Consider the following 20,547-nt stretch of genomic DNA (forward strand, 5'->3'; position numbering starts at 1 on the left):
CACATTACTGATTATTTTTCCGTGTAAATAAACATGTTTTGAAGCTCGCTACTCACACGAATGCATTTCGGTTCTTGTTTGCGGCGCATGACTGACCGATTAGTCCCGTTCATTCGCCGGTGCGACTCGATTGCAAAAATTATCTTAATTGCCCTCCGTAAATGTGCAGTAGCGCCTAGCCCTCTCTAATCATGGAAATGAGTCAACACGTGGGCTCGGCCAGCACGGTGGGCCACGATGGCGCTCATTCCAGTGCCCGACTGTTAATTTGAACTCCGTTTAATTCGAACAATTTTCTCGGCCCCTTCGAGTTTGCATTAACGAGCTTTTACTGTAGTTTATTGTTTGATCATTATCTCAAAAAGGAAAGAAAGTTGGTAAGAAGATGTGGGAGGAAGGAGAAAGCTGTTGCTTATATAATGTTTTCAGTTTCCTCCTAAACATAAGCTGCAGTAGACCATCTCATCATAGTAAAATTGTTTAACATGATTACTTTCTTATTCAGTCCAAAAGCAGATGCACGTTAATACCTTGTAAACTTTACATATTCATTTTTATTCACATTACAGCATTTGATTCATCATTATCATCATCCAGATTATACCGACTGCAGGGTAAAGGTCTTTCGTATATTACTCCAACTAACCTGCCCTGTGCTAGCTGCATCCACCTGACCCCAGGGATTTCTTAATTTCATTTTCCCACCTAACTTTCTGCCCCCTCCTGCTATGCTTTCTTTCGCTTGGAATCCAATTTGTTACTCTTATTTACCATCGGTTATCGTGCTCTTTGCACTGCATATCCTGCCGATTTTCACTAGAATGTAATTAGCTCGTGTTATATCTCTGACCTACTGCGCGCTTCTTGTCTCTTAACGTTACACCTGCCATTTTGCATTACATAGCTTTCTGCACTGTCTTCAGCTTAAGTAGAACCTTTTATGTTAGCCTTCACGCTTCAACCCCATAGGTGAGTACCAGTAAGATACAACTGTTAGATACGTTCCTCATGAGAGACATTGGTAAGCTGCTAGTCATAATTTGCCAGTACTTGCAGATTGTTCTTCGTCCTAATCTTATTCTCCCGGTTATCTGGTTATTTCTCTTCCATGGTCCAGATGTGCAGTTACTGCCTGTCTTAATTATACATATTCGCCAACCACTTCCAGTGTTTCCCTACCTAACATAACGTGTTGTTCCTTCCGGAGGCTGTTGAACATTACCTTAGTCTTCTGCATATTAAATTTTAGGCCTACCTTTCTGCTTTTCCTGATTAGGTCATCAATCATTCTTTGCAGTTCATCTCCCGAGTTACTTAACAAGGTAATATCCCCACCGAATCACATATTATTGCTGCATCAACCTTTATCTTTAACTGCTCCAATTCCTCTAAACAAGCTGTGAATAGTACTGGGAGGTTTGTGTCTCCTTGCCTAACACCTTTCCTTATGGGAATTTGATTACTTTCTTTATGCACAGCTATGATTGTTGTGCAGCCACTATAGATATCTTCCAATGTTTTCATGCACAGCTCGTCTACAACTCTATTTCGCAGTGCCTGCATAACTGTGGGGGCTTCGACCAAGTTAAATGCTTTTTTTCATAATCAAAGAATGCTATTTATAGGGGTTGGTTACATTCCAAGCATTTTGCTATCACCTAGTTGATAGTATGTAAAGTGTCCTTTCCGAAAACCTGCTTGACTGTCTGGCTGATTGAGGTGTAAGGTTGCCCTGATTTTATTAGCAATTGCCTTAGTAAATACCTTGTGCGTAACATATAGCAAGCTGATTGGTCTATAATTTTTCAAGTCCTTTGCATCCCTTTTCTTATTTTCTCTTAGCATTTACACACTTCATGACTAAAAAGCTGTTGGAATGCCTAAGTAGATCTAGAATTGTGAGTAAGCCTTGTTTCAAGGTATTTCCTTTATGTGTAGCAGCACTTGCTGTTTCTGCTAACAATTACAAGGCGCTAGTAATCCTTTAACTACTGAGATTAGTTGGTTAGTTTCGCAACACTTGGTCTGCTCCACTCAACATATTAATTTGAATAAGGTGAAAATGTCTTCCTACCTTTTGCTACGTGCCAAACATCAAAGTAGTGAGTAATGGACTGGTGCTGCTCCATGTGCTTCTTAATTCTCGGGTGTCTGCCAGTTATCAATGACTGAATTTGAATTCCAATGCTCGAAAAAAATGCAAGGCCTCTGATAAGGCCTTCTTTTTCCATATGGGCACTCGCTTTCACTGCATTTGTCTGAAAACCGGAGAAAACCAACTGTCATCAATACATTTCTGCCAAGAATAAAAAGAAATGATCAAAATAATGCAAAGTCATTACACTAAATTACAGAGAACTTTAAAAAGTGCGGAGTTAATTAGCACTGTCATGACTTCTGTTCACTGTTTTTAAGCTTTGAGTTTTGTGTACTTGCCTCTCCAACTTGCACTTGTTCAGTATGTAATATTTTTCCTAAGCTGGGGGCACAAAAATGAATATGTGAGGAATTTTGCACTGTAGCCGGACAAATCGCAGCGTCCATCACCACACAGCTCCACTTCACTGTCTTCTAGAGATGCCAGCAATTTTTCCTGATGCTCATCTCAGACCTATGACGAATGTAGAAATTGGCTTCAGTTGGACAGTGTTTTTCCTCCACTTCATGGGAGTGCATTTCATTTCAAAATAGTAATCAAGTGCTTAAATTGTGCTTCGCTTGCCACACCAGGCTGAGCTGATCCGTTTCACGAGAAATCAACCAGTCAGTAGATAACAATAAATCAAGATGTGAGAAAAACCTTACAAAACATTTCTCAGCAGAGAAGGGCATAGTTATAGTATCCATGGAACCGAACAGTTGGTAAAAAAATTTTGGGGGATATATTTTATTTAAAGTTACCATGAACAATGTGCATTTAAAAGATATAGATTACAGTCATTTAGAATGCATATTGGAAATTGGCTATTCGGCCAAGCCTGGGCGCAGGCCGAGCCCGGCCCAGGCCCAGCAAAACAACAGTTTTCAGGCCGAGGCTTTCAGGCTGGCCCTAGCACCTGCAGTGCTCTAATCTAGAGAAGAGCCAGCAGTCTGCTGGTTCACTTCATGCAGCTTACCCTCACAGCCAGTTACAGTTATCGACAGCAATTTCACTCCTTCGGCCTTTGCAGCTTTATTTCTTATAAATATGGCACACTGCAGTGGCTCCCAGCAAAGCAGCTTTTGCATTACAATATCTTATGGGTGAATCTAGAGTAGTAGTACACATTATGTCTGTTGGCCTAATACGGAGAGGGCATTATCATATAATAAACATGTAGTGAATTAAAGTCTTTGTGCTAACTTGAAATTGCATTAAATGCGATTAAGTTAAGCAGTTGGCAGCATGCAACTTTGAAATTGGTTGGAATAATAGTCATCTCCAAGAGTAGCCATGCATTCCGCAATCATTTGATATCTGAAAGCAGGCTCACTGTAGGATTTATGGCTTGTGAGTTTTCTTCATGTTATGCATTGTAAACTAGGGTTGTTTATTGTGAAAAAAGACAGGTTGCACACTTACCATGTTGACTGCAGGAAAGAGGTACGCCTTCTGGTAATTAAAGAATGTTCTTATTGATTTGATTTTCATTATCTGCATCATGAGAAATTTTGCAGGACTTGAGCCAGAAAAAAGCAATGCAGTGGCAAGGTCAGTGTTTCCTTTTGGCTTCCTTGCAACAAGTAGCTGACTGGACCAAGAGTGTGTGTGTCTGTAGGGGCATTCTGTCTGCACTAATGCAGGTACCCAGGTAGAACATTGTTATATTGCAGGTACCATTTTTTTACTTCACCCCCATTATTTCCCAGAGCTCTTCGATACTACCAGTTGCGAAACTTCCCATATGGCCCATGTATCAAAAATGGCGGTTTGATTGGTCGAAATTCGGGTGTGTACGAATGGTGGCGCCGCCCGCGACCGCAGAGGAAACTGCGTCTCAGTTGCCATGGTCTCCGAGATAACCTCCGCGCACGTGTTTCTCTCCGACCGTTCCAATCAGCGCGCGCCCCAGCCAAATGTAATTTTGTCAGTTCCTCCAAGCGCCACCAGGCGGCAGTGCGCACCTAGGCGTCGATGCATCGTCCAGCCCGCTCGCGGCGTATCTCCGCTGGCGGTTCTCTCGTTTTTTGTACGTGTACATTGATGAAAAATTTGTTACGAGCTTGTCACATAGCTATTCATTTTTAGCTGGTTTTCCAGCAAAGACTGACTGCAAGGTGTGTCCGAAATGTTTCACAATTTAAGTGTTGTGTTTACTACCGAAGCGGAGTGTTGATGTTCTTGCTGCGTTCACATAATGCATTCCGTTCTACTTAGAATTTACGCATTGTGCTCGTGTAAATAGTCTTCTTTGCTTGTGAAACAGTTACTCATCAAGACTACCTCTTGTAGGTGGTAGTCTTTGAGTGCCTAATGGTCACTCGTGAAGCTGGCAGTGAATCAATGCTATGAGCGTATGCTCGAGTGGTCAAAGGCATGCATGTTGCTCAGCTGCAAGGTCTTGTTGCAGTTTGGTGAACTGATGAGACATTCGTTTTCCTCCCCATTTTTAATCCTAAGGCTTCTGCGCTTGCTTGCAAATATAACAAATTTCAGTGGAGAGTACATCACTACATTCCATGTGTAGCGTACATGTCGCTAGCTTATGTTGCTTACTTCAAGAGGTGCTCTCTTTTAGCTTTGTGCAGCAAGGAAGGACCATGCCACTGAAACAACGAAGATAATCATAGAAAAGTCGCTTAGGCCACAGCTTATCAACGCAGGAAAAATAGTAATTGATCAAGCAGCTTACAGAAAAAAAAAATGCTGAGCAAGATAGGAGCTGCGTGTTTAATCTTGCGAGTTTTATCTTTGCGAATGGAAAACTACGCAAGTAGTCATCATGTGGTGATTGAACTTTGTAAATAACGAAATGTTTGTGTGTACTTCTTGATTGTGCTTGCCCATATTGTTTTTCTCTTTGTCCACCTCATGAGTTTTGTAAATAAAGAAACGTCTTTTTTAATTTGCTCACAGTGTTTGCCTTGTAATTTTGTTCAGAAAGTGGCTAGTAACATTACAACTGGTGGAGGTTTAGTGCCAAAAATGTTCTAAGTTTGGCGTATCATTGAAAGTTAATGAAAAATTGCTAACTAGTGTGGCAGGCGTGTATGATAGTGCCATTACTCTATAGTCTAATAATTCGTTTGAATTAACCCACTTGCTCGGCTTGGCCCTCTGCGTGTATAGGCATAGGAGTAAAAATTAAAAATGAAAGCACTGAACCCAGTCTGTAGCATATGCAAACAAGTGAAAACAAGAAATAAGCTGAAACTCGCGCGATAATTGCGCACATTTATGCTATGGTGGGCCGCGTAGTTTACAAACGATGTAATAGCTTCTCCTCACTTTCGATCGTATAAGCTGATCCGTTTTAACGGGATCACTTCCGAAAACCTCGCGTATACTCATATATATGACGGCAGAGGTTCCTGAATGTGCGACGATTACCCTTCACCTCTATCGAACTTGCATGCTTACGATCTTCCAAGGCTGCTTTAAAACCGTGCGAGAAAAAAAAAAAGCTATCGTGACATGCATCCAAGTCAGCAATAATCTTGTGGCTAGTGGCGGAACCATTTATAGAAAAGCTGCAGTCTTCAGGCATTATCCTGCTGCAGTAGCAAATTGTGATTGCAGTGCAGTTTTAATATTTGAGTAATACTCTTATTTGGGCGAGTTGGTTCATCTTTGAAGGTTACGTATACTTGCGTGAAGAAGACTGGACACAAAAAAAGCACATATACGACATGTACGGAGCGCTCTGTACATGTCGTATATGCGCCTTTTTTGTGTCCCGTCTTCTTCGCGCAAGTATACATAACCTTTAATATTTGGTGGTCTCATTCTCTCTCAATCACCTGCAGCAGAATTCAGTTTTTCATACTTCCAGGGAGAATAAATTGACAGAAAAAGTTTCACTGTACAGCTTGAGACCTGTTGGGTGGGAATTGTACAGTTGCTGGCAACATGAATAACTTTCAGATTTGTAAAAGACCCAAATCACATTTTCAATTTGCTATGCTGAAAAGTGAATATTGCTCTTTTTCTTGTCAACAGGAGGCACTGCTACATCAGCTACAGCCAGCTTGCACAATGGCTTTGGGGATGCCTAGAAAGGCATCACAATAAAGTCCTCTGTGTTGCAAGCCAAATAAGAATGATTTTCATCTGACAGTTACACTGGTTTCCAGTTTGAACAAGGTTTGTAGAGTCATCACCTTATTCGTTGTGAAACCAGCCAAAAGACAGGAGAAGATAGAACTGCAAGACTGGTGGATTAACGATTGAAATTTTACTGAAGGATAGAGGCAGCAAAAGACTAACACAGAGGAGCGTATGTAAAAAAGGCCCCAAAAGACTGTTGACCGACTGCTCAGCCACACACACATCCTTAGCCTTTGCATTATAATGTGCCTTTGGATTTGGATATATGGCTTCCCTTTTGTAGCGGGTGGCCCTTGACCACAAAGAATTTGCTCTTTTAGATGATTCAGTAGCACAATGGTGACTTGGCTGTTTTCCACCCTTTCTGCTTTCCATGCTTTCACTACTTTGGGGTTTTTTTATGCGCACACATTTCCGTGCAAATCTTCCTTTTCCTCTTTCCTTCAATAACATTTCAGTTGTTAGTCAGGCTTTGTCTTGTGCTCCTCTCTTCTCATGTGTTTCGTCTTCTGGCTGGTTTTGAATCGGTATCAACTCATCCAGTTGTTAGTATTGCGGATATCACTAGCCTGACTACACCCACTGCGGGGCAAATGCCTCTCCCATATCCATCCAAATAACCCCACCCTGTGCCACGTTTACGATTCCCACAAACTTCCTAATTTCATCTGCCTGCCTGAGTTTCTGCCACCTCCCTCTACACTTGCCTTCCCTTGGAATCTACAAGACATAGATAGGCTCACTTAGAATGAATTTTGTGTACTCAATCCTTACCTATACCTTTCGGGTGCAATCTTTTTTTAGCACTGACCTCAATACATCATGATTGTGAAGCTGTATATACCCATTTGTATATTTAGGAGCGGGGAAGACAGCAAAGAAACATGAATAAAAGGTGTCTTGCTCCAGGTCAACTGCCTTCTAGCCTAAATATTTTTAATGCACTGATGAACCAAGCAATAAATTCTTTTGAAAGCAACATGTCTCTCTTTAACACTCATTTGGTAAATTAGAGAATGCCCAAATGTACTACAGAGTCGTGGTCCTTGTTGCACTACAAACCTAGATGTTCTAGTTGCCACATTCACCTTTACACGACCTTGGAAAAGAGTGGCTCATGGGAAGTATAAAAATTGAAAGGTTCGCTGCAAAAGCTGCTTTGAAAGTTGGCCACTGTTTGTAGCATTTTAAAGTCTCATTCAGAAGCAAGCCAACATAACCTGCAATTAAGTAGACATGCATGCAATAATACGAGCCTTATCCTTTGAAATGTAGCACATATTAACCAGTCGTAAAACAGCGTGCTGAAAAGGTATGTATAGTAAAGCCTCCCTTGTTGACCATACACACCCATAGTTTGCATGGAAATATCTGCACTAGAACCTGCATATGGCATTGAGTTAAATGGCCTGCTGGTTCAATACGCCACCTAAATGCTGGTAATATAATTAACTTCCTCTCGTCCTGAGGAAGGACTTCCTCGGTGCTGGAGTCAAGTGTGAAAATATGCCACCAAAACGCTGGTAATATAATGAACTTCCTCTCGTCCTGAGGAAGGACTTCCTCGGTGCTGGGGTGAAGTTTGAAAATATATAGCTGAGACGGTTAAATTGTGAAATCTTGCTACTGAATTCACTGCAGGCTGGAATGTAACAGGATTAACGGGCAGCTCTAGACGTAAGAGCCGCCCACATTGGCACTGCATCTTTGTGTCCTAGTGTGCATATCTGCTTGCCATGCATGTTTAGCTAGTAAGCAATGTAACCACAGTTTGCAAAGCTCGAAGAATGTTACACTGATCCTGTCTCAGTGGCTGCTTGTGTCACTGAATATTGTGAAAGCCTTCTGATCGAACGAAAACTGTGAATATGCAGTGAGGTTGGTCAGTAGAGCAGGTGGTATGTACACCTTTGCAATTTAATCACAAGCACAGACAATCTGATGCTCATACAAATTGAAAAATAGGGAAGGAACTGAACTGAAAACTTCTCGGTTCGACAGTCCAAACTTCTGCTACATGTGCTTTGGGTTGGGTGTGCTAGCCCTCTTGGAATCTGATCCCCTGAGTGAGGAAAATGGTACACACCCAAATGAGCACCACTCTCAGTACTTTAACATGTACATTTTTGGCTTACAACTTTACAGCGTAGAAGTGCAGATGGTTAGGATAAACCTTGGCTTCCGCAATGCACCTCAAACAATGGCATGTTAGCCAGAATAGCAGCTTGGGGCTTGTTAGTTTTCCATCCTGAGGTAACTGCGCAAATCGTGGACGGCAGCATAAGACGAGACTGTGTCGTCTTCCTGTCTTGTGCTCCTGTCGGCATTCTAAAGCAGCTGAACAGCAGTTTTTCACGTGCACTCTGCTGCCATTAATCACAAATGCTATCACGCTACAACTTCCCATATCACCCCACCCAACCTGTGTGTGTAATGACTGAACCTTTGGTGCGTTTGCATGTTCTCGGGATACTGTTACCAATTAGTAGACTCAAGCAACTTAAGCTGACATACATCTTGCTGAGAATATTAGAACTATATCTATGTGTACAGAGATAGATCTGTATCAACACAAGTGTTGCCTACAACTGTGGTGATGCCCACTCAGAACACGACTCATATTTTTTAGGGCATAATTCTTCACCAACTGCTGCTGAGCTTGTGGCCCCTCGGTAAGAGGTTTTCCACATCTGTGGGGAACTTCAGAAGTTTTGTGTATTCAGTTTCAAAGCCTGCATTACAAATTTTTTGAAGTTTTTTATGCCACACCCTTTCCAGTCTTTGGGCCTTTTGCACTACATATCACTGAGTTCCTTATATCTGCTTTTGCTCAAGACCACAAGATAGTGCTTTAGTGGATCCATGCTTACTGCAGGCTTTATGGAAACAGTTGTGAGTTTTACTAAAATGGATAGTGCCACTTGTCTTTTGAGCTTTATCAGGAGTGTGGCAGTGACTTATTGGGCCTAGCCAGACACTCAAAACATCTATCTTAGAATGCTCGACTCGACGTAATTTTCTGTTCTGCATGGAATTATATGCGATTATGCATGCTTTCTCCATGCACTTAAATGTGGTTTCACACACAAATATTTATACTTAATTGGACAGGCGGACTGCCCAGAATGTTCCACATGTGACATTACGGAGACTGTGGAGCGTGTGCTAGTGGTGTGTCCAGTATATGCGTGCAAAACAATAACTCGAGTTACTTCTTGAAGTGTTTTGGCAACAGGCCTTTCTCAGAGGACTTATTGGCTGGTTGGCCAGAAATGGAAAGCTCTACAGGCAGTGCAGGCTTTCTGCTGCTTGTTATATGACACAGGACTCGACTTGTGACTGTGGTGCAAGTTAATATTCCTGTGTATGTTTTAATCATGTCACGACCCTCTGTTTTCCTCTTCCTCTTTCCCTGTACAGAGTAGCAGGTCAGATATTCTACTTTTCAGTTAACCTATCTGCCTTTCCAATCAATAGCCCTTATGTGAATGTATTTCTCCTGAATGGTTGATCTAATAATCACAGCATCGTAATGCAAGGACATGAGGCATATGAGCTTTTGCGTTGAACAAGTTTTACCTTAAGAATGTCTTGTTAAAGGTCCACGGAAACGGCCCCCAAGAAACCACTGATAAACGTGTTCAGTGTGTAGAACACATCCTTTTGAGCATTAACGCAAAGTATAACTCCTTGGAACAAAGCCAGCGATTTATAATTAATTTTTAAAAACAGCGTTTTTTGACATTCGCGGGCAGAGAGATTGTCGCTTGGCGGTGTCGCATGGAACTATTTCCTAGTCCCGTGACGTCACGGGTTGGTTGACTGGCAAGGCTTGCTAGAAGCTGCCATTCGCTGCGGTCACTGCAAACATGACGTCACGGACACACTTCCGGTAGCTGCGAAAGTCGTCTGCTCGTGCGCTGCTCGAACTCTATGCGGGCTGTTACACAGCTCGCCGCCCTTATCGGTTAGGTGGCCATTGCCTATTAAGTGCAACAACCGAAGCGACGCAGCGATCGGCAGAACGAAGCTGCATTTACAAATATCTTATTTATATAACGTGGTTTCAGGAGTATCGGAGTGTCGTCCGACGAGGCGTCAACAGCACGGTCAAGCACCGCACGATGGCAGCACCTCCTCGACCGCCGTAAAGTAAACACCGCCGCTGTGGCCCCTCCTCCCGCATACCGTTCGCGAACGACACGGCAGATCGTTAGCACCGATGTCCGAAATAAAGCGTGCTAAAATTTGTTGGTGTCTGGAATACTGAGCCGAATATCAAGTATGAAGCCCTCGTGAGGATCGCTGACCAGCAGCAAATTGCTGGTAACAGCGATAGCTGTGATACAAGCTAGTTTCTGCTCAAGCCAGCTGCCGCTGGTGCATTTCGGCTGATCCGATCTGCTCGTACTAGCTCTGCGATTAATGCGTCGGCAGAGTTAATCCTATAATTATTTTACTATGGCAGGATCGGAATCACTATAAGACAGTTTCATATAAGTAGACGATTTACGACAGCGTTGATCATGTTCCAAAGCGTCGACCGCCGCGGCTTCGAAGCGAAACAGTGTAGGCCTAGCGACGACTATACTCCGTTTCATACATCAAGTGCAACACTACCAAAGCTACAGCTCTTGTTTGCGCTCTCCGCATCCGCGATAAAAAATAGTGCCTGCTCTTGACGAGAGAAAATAATAGTTGCTTTATCTGCAACTTAATGCATTTTACATTTGCCATCAACTTTATAAAAAGCACCTTTTCTAGAGAAGAAAAGTGGGATTCGGCTAATTTGTATGTTTTTTTACGTCGTTTTTGCTCGTGCCGCGTTTTGCTGCCCCGCAACCTTGCCAGCTGTGCCACCAGATGGCGCTGGCTGTGCCCTCCGCGCTGCGCATCTCTTTTTGAGAAAATGGTTCTTTTGTGCGCATTTTTTCTATAACATCCGCTATGTGAAGATATCTAAGCATGCGAAGCATGTTATTGCAAACGTGTATGCTCGGAATAGAGCCCGTTTCAGCAGGAACCACTCACCTACAGAACGAGCGCGTAGTGATACGCCTCCTGTTTTTTTTCTTGCGGACTACTTGCGTAGCTTTCGCTGCGTTGCACCTGATGTATGAAACGGAGTATAGGGACGGTCACGCACGGCGCCGGCGTTCGCCGCGCTCGCACGTTCCACCCCCGCGGTAATTGTGTAACGTACCCGCTCGCGGCATCCCGTGCTGCAAGCGTTGCAAACTCGTGTACTTTCATAGCTAAGGCCGCGTATTTTTTGACGGTCTGCTCAGCAACAAGCCGTTCAAACGATACTGTAGGAAAGACAAGGCTTCAGTACGCAGTCGCTGCGCTGTCGGCCGTAATCGAAGACGTCGGGCGGCACCATAATCTATACATCGATCTTTAAACGTGATAGAGTGGGCAAATGAATAACTTTGTGAAGCAGACCCGCTCGTACGTTTCGCGCACTCGGGCGCCGACGAGTAGCTTCCGTCAACAGGCGCCGTCATAACCTCGGTTAACGCCGCAAACCGAGGTCGTCAAGCGGTAACCGCGGTTAGTGGTGCAACCATGGTTTGGTCCGCCGTGTAACATAGGATAACCACGGGTTCGCGGTTACACTAACCGTCGCTGCGCGAACTGGCGAACTCCTCAGGCGTGTGCGAGCGAGGACGGGTTGGCGCGAGTGCGCCAGCGAGCGAGCGCGCGGCAACCGGAAGTTCGTCGAAGTGACGTATGTCTGGGCGGAGCTTTGAACTTGCTTGTATTCTTTGTTTTTTTTTTTATGGCTCCCTTCGGCGTACGAGTTGAGAGGGAAAATTGGGAGGGTAATTTTTAATCGCCGATCTCTCTGGTGTTGCAGAAGCTAGATCGGAAATTTTTGCGGGAGAATGATGGGTGGTTCAATAACTATCAGTGTTATGGTGTTGTTTACCCTTCTTTGTGACCCCTTTCTGGGTACTTTTAAATGATGTGAAGGATTCTGAACGCTGCTAGACATGATCCTCCCTTTGGAGTCTAAGGCATCAGATTCTATGGGACTAGATGAGTGCTGTAGAATGAACGTGATCAGAGCGGAACCAAGGGGCCTGTACAGGTTGGTACAGTATCCTGGTAGGGGCACCTGTTCTGCTGGGCTCACAGTCTGTACACTTGTATGTATAAAATCTCATTTCGTCGCAATCGCGCTGCCCCGTTGGCTCAGTGGTGAGGGATTTTGATTGCTGAGCCCAAGAATGCGGGATCAAATACTATTCAGGCGGCTGCTCTTCAATGAAGGAGAAAAGTAATTCATTAATGTTCTGTGTGGCCTAAGTGCACTTTAAAGAACATGGTTTGGTAGAAATTTGCGCAGACCTGCACTATGGCGTCTCATAGCCAGAGTTGGTTTGGATTAAAAGCTTGTTAATTCGACTCCCGTTAATTTGGAAAATCGGATAATTCGACCTTCGCGCCTGGTCCCCAGAATTATGTATAGGAGTCTATGGGACGAAACTCTTGTTAATTCGGACGGATTTGACCGCACAACGGATAATTCGGACTTGCTACCGAGGCTCGAAAACGAAAATAAGACGATCGCGGCGCAATAGTGATACCCAAAAGCAGCATCGCCATGGACATCAATCAACTTGGCTCGACTTGTGGCTGGATGGGTGCTTTTTCTTGTTTTTTTCACGAGTCGACGTTACTGGCGGTGCCATTTTGTCGTTTTGCTGCTGTCGGTGCGCTACGCTGTTGTATTGAAGACTGCTCGCTTTAGTGCCGCTCATTGCTTCTCTTGTGCTCTGGTATCACCGCACTCACCCCCGATGGCAACACCGGCGAAACGGCCGAAGAGCTACGAGGCCAAGGACTTGGCTACCAAAGTGGAAATTTTGCGGGGCCTTAAGAACGGGCTCTCCCGACAAGAAGCAATGAAAAAATATGACGTTAAAAGGAGTACTTTAAAGGTCCACGGAAACTGCCCCCAAGAAACCACTGATAAACGTGTTCAGTGTGTAGAACACATCCTTTTGAGCATTAACGCAAAGTATAACTCCTTGGAACAAAGCCAGCGATTTATTATTAATTTTTAAAAACAGCGTTTTTTGAAATTCGCGGGCAGAGAGAATGTCGCTTGGTGGTGTCGCATGGAACTATTTCCTAGTGCCGTGACGTCACGGGTCGGTTGACTGGCAAGGCTTGCTAGAAGCTGCCATTCGCTGCGGTCACTGCAACCATGACGTCACGGACACACTTCCGGTAGCTGCGAAAGTCGTCTGCTCGTGCGCTGCTCGAACTCTATGCGGGCTGTTACACAGCTCGCCGCCCTTATCGGTTAGGTGGCCATTGCCCATTAAGTGCAACAACCGAAGCGACGCAGGGATCGGCAGAACGAAGCTGCATTTACAAATATCTTATTTATATAACGTGGTTCCAGGAGTATCGGAGTGTCGTCCGACGAGGCGTCAACAGCACGGTCAAGCACCGCACGATGGCAGCACCTCCTCGACCGCCGTAAAGTAAACACCGCCGCTGTGGCCCCTCCTCCCGCATACCGTTCGCGAACGACACAGCGGATCGTTAGCACCGATGTCCGAAATAAAGCGTGCTAAAATTTGTTGGCGTCTGGAATACTGAGACGATTATCAAGTATGAAGCCCTCGTGAGGATCGCTGACCAGCAGCAAATTGCTGGTAACAGCGATAGCCGTGATACAAGCTAGTTTCTGCTCAAGCCAGCTGCCGCTGGTGCATTTCGGCTGATCCAATCTGCTCGTACTAGCTCTGCGATTAATGCGTCGGCAGAGTTAATCCTATAATTGGTGCAGGATAGGAATCACTATAAGGCAGTTTCATAAGTAGACGATTTACGACAGCGTTGATAATGTTCCAAAGCGTCGACCGCCGCGGCTTCGAAGCGAAACAAGTAGGCCTAGCGGCGACTAGGGACGGTCACGCACGGCGCCGGCGTTCGCCGCGCTCGCACGTTCCACCCCCGCGGTAATTGTGTAACGTACCTCAGCCTGCTCGCGGCATCCCGTGCTGCAAGCGTTGCAAACTCGTGTACTTTCATAGCTAAGGCCGCGTATTTTTTGACGTTCTGCTCAGCAACAAGCCGTTCAAACGATACTGTAGGCAAGACAAGGCTTCAGTACGCAGTCGCTGCGCTGTCGGCCGTAATCGAAGACGTCTGGCGGCACCATAATCTATACATCGATCTTTAAATGTGATACAGTGGGCAAATGAATAACTTTGTGAAGCAGACCCGCTCGTACGTTTCGCGCACTCGGGCGCCGACGAGTAGCTTCCGTCAACAGACGCCGTCATAACCTCGGTTAACGCCGCAAACCGAGGTCGTCAAGCTCGGTTTGCGGTAACCGCGGTTAGTGGTGCAACCATGGTTTGGTCCGCCGTGTAACATAGGATAACCACGAGTTCGCGGTTACACTAACCGTCGCTGCGCGAACTGGCGAACTCCTCAGGCGTGTGCGAGCGAGGACGGGTTGGCGCGAGTGCGCCAGCGAGCGAGCGCGCGGCAACCGGAAGTTCGTCGAAGTGACGTATGTCTGGGCGGAGCTTTGAACTTGGCTGTATTCTTTGTTTTTTTTATGGCTCCCTTCGGCGTACGAGTTGAGAGGGAAAATTGGAAGGGTCATTTTTAATCGCCGATATATCTGGTGTTGCAGAAGCTAGATCGAAAATTTTTGCGGGAGAATGATTGGTGGTTGAATAACTATCAGTGCTATGGCGTTGTTTACCCTTCTTTGTGACCCCTTTCAGGGGACCTTTAAGCACATATGTAAAAAATGAAGAACAGATTCTTCAGGCGTTCGAAAGCGAGAAGTTCCAAGCGTCAAGAAAGCGTCTGCGAACAGCAGCTCATCCGGAGTTGGAAGAAGCCTTGCTTCGGTGGGTGGTAGACTCACGTGATGCAGACCTCCCATTGAGTGGACCCCTCATCATGGCGCAGGCCGAGAGGTTTGCACTGATGATGCATATCGATGGATTCAAAGCGTCAGAAGGGTGGTGTGCGCGCTTTAGAGACAGACATGGTCTCGTTTTCAAGACTGTGTGCGGCGAAAGAGGTGCCGTCAACGAAGATGCTGCCAACAACTGGAAGAACGCTCAGCTGCTGGAACATATCGTAGCATATAATCCAAATTACATTTTTAATGCTGATGAAACAGCACTTGATCCCTGCATCGGAGGAAAAAGGAGTAAAGAACGAGTCACCGTTCTTTTAGCCACAAACATGACAGGACAGAGTGCTTGCCGTTTGTCGTCATTGAAAAGGCACAAAAAGCACGTACTGTAAAAAATTTGGTACCTACTGTCGTTTGAATCGAATGGCGTAATATTTTGTCGTGTGGCAGCAAAGAAATGTCATTTGATGGAAATGACATTAAATTTGTCGTGTCGGTACGACGACGCCGACTACTTTTCGGCCGAACGAGCCATTAAGTGCCGGTTGGGTAACCTACGGACGAAACGAACGAATGAACAGATAAATGAATGAATTATTTAATGTACACATTGACGGGCGGTTTCAAACGTCTCCAAATGAAATGCGTAATTGGGCCCATTGACTTTCTTATATAACTAACTAGAAGACGCAATGTAGAAAAGGCTGGATCATCATAGTCATAGGCCGTAGCAGAAGTCTCTTCAATTATGCCGACAGCGACGGCAGTTACCTTAAGGACCAAGCGATTGCCTCGTCGACACGGCTTGATGCAGCTTCGCGCCTATTGTGAAACTTCACCAGACCCATTTAACATTTAGCATCTGCAGCCAGTTTGCTACGCTAGAGATAAAACTCGAAAATTTCTGTCGATGCGGTAATGGCAGCCTATTTTTTAAAACCTTGCAGTGCGCTGGTTTCGAAACCAAAACTACCGATATTGTTACCATAACGTAGACACGTAGCTGCAAAGCGGCGAAACACAAAGAAAAGTTTATGGCCACTGAGATTACCACAGCGCGCGTGACGCGCGCTTGGAGGTGATCTCGGAGGCCATAGGAAATTTGGGAAACCGATGTCAGCCAACATTAGGCGTGGTTACGCTCCACCACGGCCGGTCTCGAAGGAGAGCGCGCTTGCAGCCGCGAAACAATCTCGGCAACCTCTAATGGTCCCACCCATCTGGGCGCGTGACTTGTCGAGATCTCGCGTCACGTCGCTGAGTGTGTAAGCATAGCTACCGCGGCTGCGGTTCGCCCTCCCATTGGCATTGGCCATAATCTCGCGCAATCGCTTTGCGTAGCCGTCGACATTGGTCTCGACCTTTGAGTTCATGCGCAGAGCTAAGGAAATGGCGTGCCAGTGCACATTCCGGTAGTTATGCGATCTCGTATATTCACCCTAGATCGGCTCTATATTCCGATCTCGGAGCTGGCGCTCGTTTGCGAATAACGACTTTTCTACCCTCATTTGAGGCATCATTACCTAGCACTTATTGTAGCAAAGCTTGCTCATAGACCAGCAGGAAGTCTCCAACTCACTCGTTGCAATACCAGCTGCACTAGAGTTAACTAACGCCAACCACAGTACAAGTGGCTTCACAGCGCAATTTGGCCTGAATCGTCGCGGGGTTCTGTCTCTTCAATAAGACTAGCGATCCTCTTACGGCAAACAAAAAAATAAATGAGCCCTCCTACTAACCCCTGACAGCTCTTAACTGCTGAACGCAAGCTCAAGTGGGCGTCCCCACTTTTACGAGATGCACGTGCATTGGAGGTTTCCGCAACAGAGCGCTCCCCGATGCTACCTCCTTCCGCAGATTTGGTGTACCACGGCTCCTAGAGGCATCGCACAGGCGACTATATCACACTTCCTTTCCGAACGGCATTTGGCTGCTCGTGAACTGACCTGCCGAATACGAGTGACCTCACCGCATATCCATGAGATGCCGCTCCAGTCAACTTGGCTCTTGACTCTCCTGAGCCGGTGAACTTTGAACGTGTGCTCGGCGCGCTTCGGCAGCGCTCTCACCCGCATTCTCCGCCGTACAGACAGCACGGTTTTGAGCCAACGGGCAAAACTGACTTACCGCATCGGCGGTTCTGGGCGGAGGTAAGCAAATGGGCACTTATCATTAGCTGGACCAACTGGCTTTCCCGAGCGGGTGTAAGGGGGTAGCGTAGGCAACTAGCAGTAGCTTGACGAGTAGCTCAGGATCTCCTTGAGAATGACTCGTTCGGCGGACCACACCTGCGATTCCACTGGAGGCGTATCGCAATAGCGGTTGGAAGCCCCTGCAATCGGGCTAGGCTTCGCATACCGGCCGGGATCGCCCAGCCGACTTGGGACGACTTACTGCGTGGAATTCCACCATTCTTCGTGAGCTAGCCTCCCCAACTGGACTGTCAGTGGGGCCCCACGTTGGTGCGCCATTTTGTGGGGTTCTCACGGGGCTGCGGCTCCGCTTTGAGAACCGAGGTCACACGCTAGCTCTGACCACACCCGTGGCCGTGAAGAGCATCACACTGAGGCAAACATAGCCAGCGGGCCAAGTCGTTTATTGGGAACGCCCAATGTTCTCCCTCGGTGTCATAGCAGCATCCGCTCGCTACAGCGTCGCGGCGTCGTCTCTCGATGCTTTTCGCTGAGATCAGAGGGGAAGGGGAAGGAGGGGCCGTCTCTCACCCCCGCCCTCTCCGCTACAGCGCCGGGCGAAGGAAGCCAGGAGGGGAAAGATGAGGGCTCCCCGAGAGAAAGAGAGGGTGTTCGCTGCGTCGTGCGGGCGAGAGAAATGTTGAATTCCCACATCCTTAATGCGTCGCTCTAGTCTGTGCGACCTAACAATCTTTGGCTTCTCGCCCTCCTCATCTGCGCGGCTCAGCAGCGACTCGACTCATGAATCTCTAGATCTTCAGCTGTGTCAGAGTGACGATGTTCAACTTTCACAATCTCAGGGCCTTGCATGCCGTTTTCATCGTTCTCGCAGCCGACTGTCAACTTTCCCAAATATGCACTCTGTGCACTCTATGAAAAAGGAGGCTATGACTCTACTTATCCATATGAACCTTGCCACCTCATTTCTAACAGTGCAAAGGTGTTCAGTACTAGCTCATTGCATGGACGACTATAAATTTCACGTCACTGTTTATGCCACCTTGCAGTGACAGTTCAGCATAACCCTTAATCTAAAATTAAGGAAAAAATTTGGGAAACAAACATCTCTTTTCTCCAACAAACTGCAGTACTTGTTAAAACATTGTATGCACATGTTGCCGTGACATGTAGTGCAAGTTGAATGGAATGGTCAGTGCTACACCCTGGAGTGCCTCCTTTACTTCATTCTTTTTGTGCTGTGATTATGCAGTGAAATCTCGCATCTTCAGATGTTTTTAAGTATTTTTTATATGGATTGTTTTGTTTTGCGAGACCCACGTGTAAATGTTTGAAACTCGTGAAATTATTTATGTTTCATAAAGAAAATAGTTTCAGCCGAACAAACAGGAAGCAGAGATGAGGACGTTTATGTTTGCATAATTTTAATTGATTGATCATTATATGCACTATTCCCTCTCCCCACTTCTATAAAATTGTTTACTAAGCCAGCTACTGCTGCCAAATTTGTGTCTGATTCAGATTGCATTGGACATGGAAAATTATTGAAATTTTCCAAATTGCATTGGAAGCCTTGACGGCAAGCATGTAAACATTGAATGCCCAAATAACTCTGGGTCAAGAAACATGAACTACAAAAAAAACTTTCAGTTTTGTCCTTTTGGCCTGCTGTGATGCACATTACAGATAAAGTTATTACCTGCACTTGGTTTCAACTTATTTCTAGCCATTTACGGCTCGGTGCTTTGCTCTTTTGGTTGCAGCAACGGTAAACATTAATGTCAAAGCCGACTGAATGCTGTAAGAAATGCAGCACCAGACAATGAGCATCTGCAGAGAAATATTTTACGATGGAGCGCTATGTAACAAGAACACGAGTCCTAGACACGTGCTGATAGCATGCATTTAATATTTTTAGCAATATCTGAGTAAAACATTCTCCTATAGTGGCGTCATTTATTTTGGAGAGGTTTAACCTAGTCTTTCTCACCTGCTATTACGGCACTCATTATTAGTTTACTGATTTCCTTCTCTTATGACACTTGTTTCAGATTCACATATGTGGATCTTTGCCACTGTGGTGGTGAAGGGGACTCAGGAATATTTTTACGTTCAGATTTGCTGAAAGATCTTACCAACAACTGGTGTGGTGTTCCAGCCCCCACCGCTGTTGGGTCGGCAGGTGACATTCCCACCGTTATTGTAGGTGATGAAGCCTTCCCTTTGAAGACATTCCTCATGCGTCCCTATGCCCGTCGTGGTGAACCTGTTTATGAATAGCATTATGCATTTTATAGCCAGTAATTTTCTGATGCTCTCTAAAGTTGCTCTTGTTGCCCAGGAGGTAATTCTGTTATTTGTTTTCCATTTTAGAGCAAATATCTGGGTGAAGTACCCTAGTCGAATGGGACCAAACAGCATTATGCTCATTTAAATAGTTTTGCTTGTGATCTTTGAAGTCCACATTAAAATCTCTATTTTTTTTTTGTCACAGTAACCATCCACATATTTTTACTCAAAAGCAACGATACTTTCAGTAATCAAACTAGGTTTTTTAAGTCAGATATAGAATGCAAGCCATCCTTAGTGACACGACGCGTTTTGTAATGCGCCATCCAGAGCTGTAAGCATTTAGTCATTACAGACCTGCAGAAGCACAGATTAAGCCCATCTGGACGTGAGGAGTTCCAGCAGAGAGCTACTTTTAATTATCGTTTAAGCCGGGCTCGCCGGGTCATTGAAAATTCGTTTGGAATTATGGTGGCAAGATGGCGAATATTAAGGAGGCCCTTTAGAGCATCAGAGGAAACGACGGAAAATATCTGCAAGGCATGTGTTGTGCTGCATAACTTCATGATGTCGGAGAGCGCATTGGCACGATCCGCCTACAGCCCACCTGGCTATGCCGACAGTGAGGACTGGCAGGGAAATGAGACTGCTCGCTTATGGAGGACAGACGGCAATGACCTTCCAGGACTGAGAGGAATAAGTAGACAAGGCTGCCACTCTGCAAGGTAAATGGGGAAAGCCTATGTCAATCAACATTTTTGTGCAGTGCATCTTGAGCTACTCCGATGTTGTGTTGCAGGTCTGCTATGGATGTGCGTGACAGACTGGCACAATATTTTGTCACGGATGGCAAAGTTCCATGGCAAGAAAGGATTGTCAACCGTGCAGGACGGAAGGTAAAACAAGCAGGATAATGCTGTATCTGCTCTAAAATATATTCTTTAAACTTAAAGGGACAC

The 20,547-nt window shown here is 45.5% G+C and overlaps 1 protein-coding gene across 1 annotated transcript; it reads left to right on the forward strand.

Annotated features, from left to right (window-relative positions):
• Positions 1–18,850: 18,850 nt before the first annotated feature.
• Positions 18,851–20,502, forward strand: LOC146192256 (uncharacterized; the record flags this gene model as incomplete). The annotated part of the gene is made up of 4 exons (XM_084600444.1): positions 18,851–18,948; positions 19,315–19,559; positions 19,944–20,313; positions 20,388–20,502. Coding segments are annotated over 4 exons (828 nt in total), but the record flags the coding sequence as incomplete, so codon positions are not given.
• Positions 20,503–20,547: the final 45 nt, after the last annotated feature.

This window comes from Amblyomma maculatum, chromosome 4 (assembly GCF_055883805.1).
Source record: "Amblyomma maculatum isolate TAMU_Amacu chromosome 4, ASM5588380v1, whole genome shotgun sequence".
Classification (NCBI taxonomy): domain Eukaryota; kingdom Metazoa; phylum Arthropoda; class Arachnida; order Ixodida; family Ixodidae; genus Amblyomma; species Amblyomma maculatum.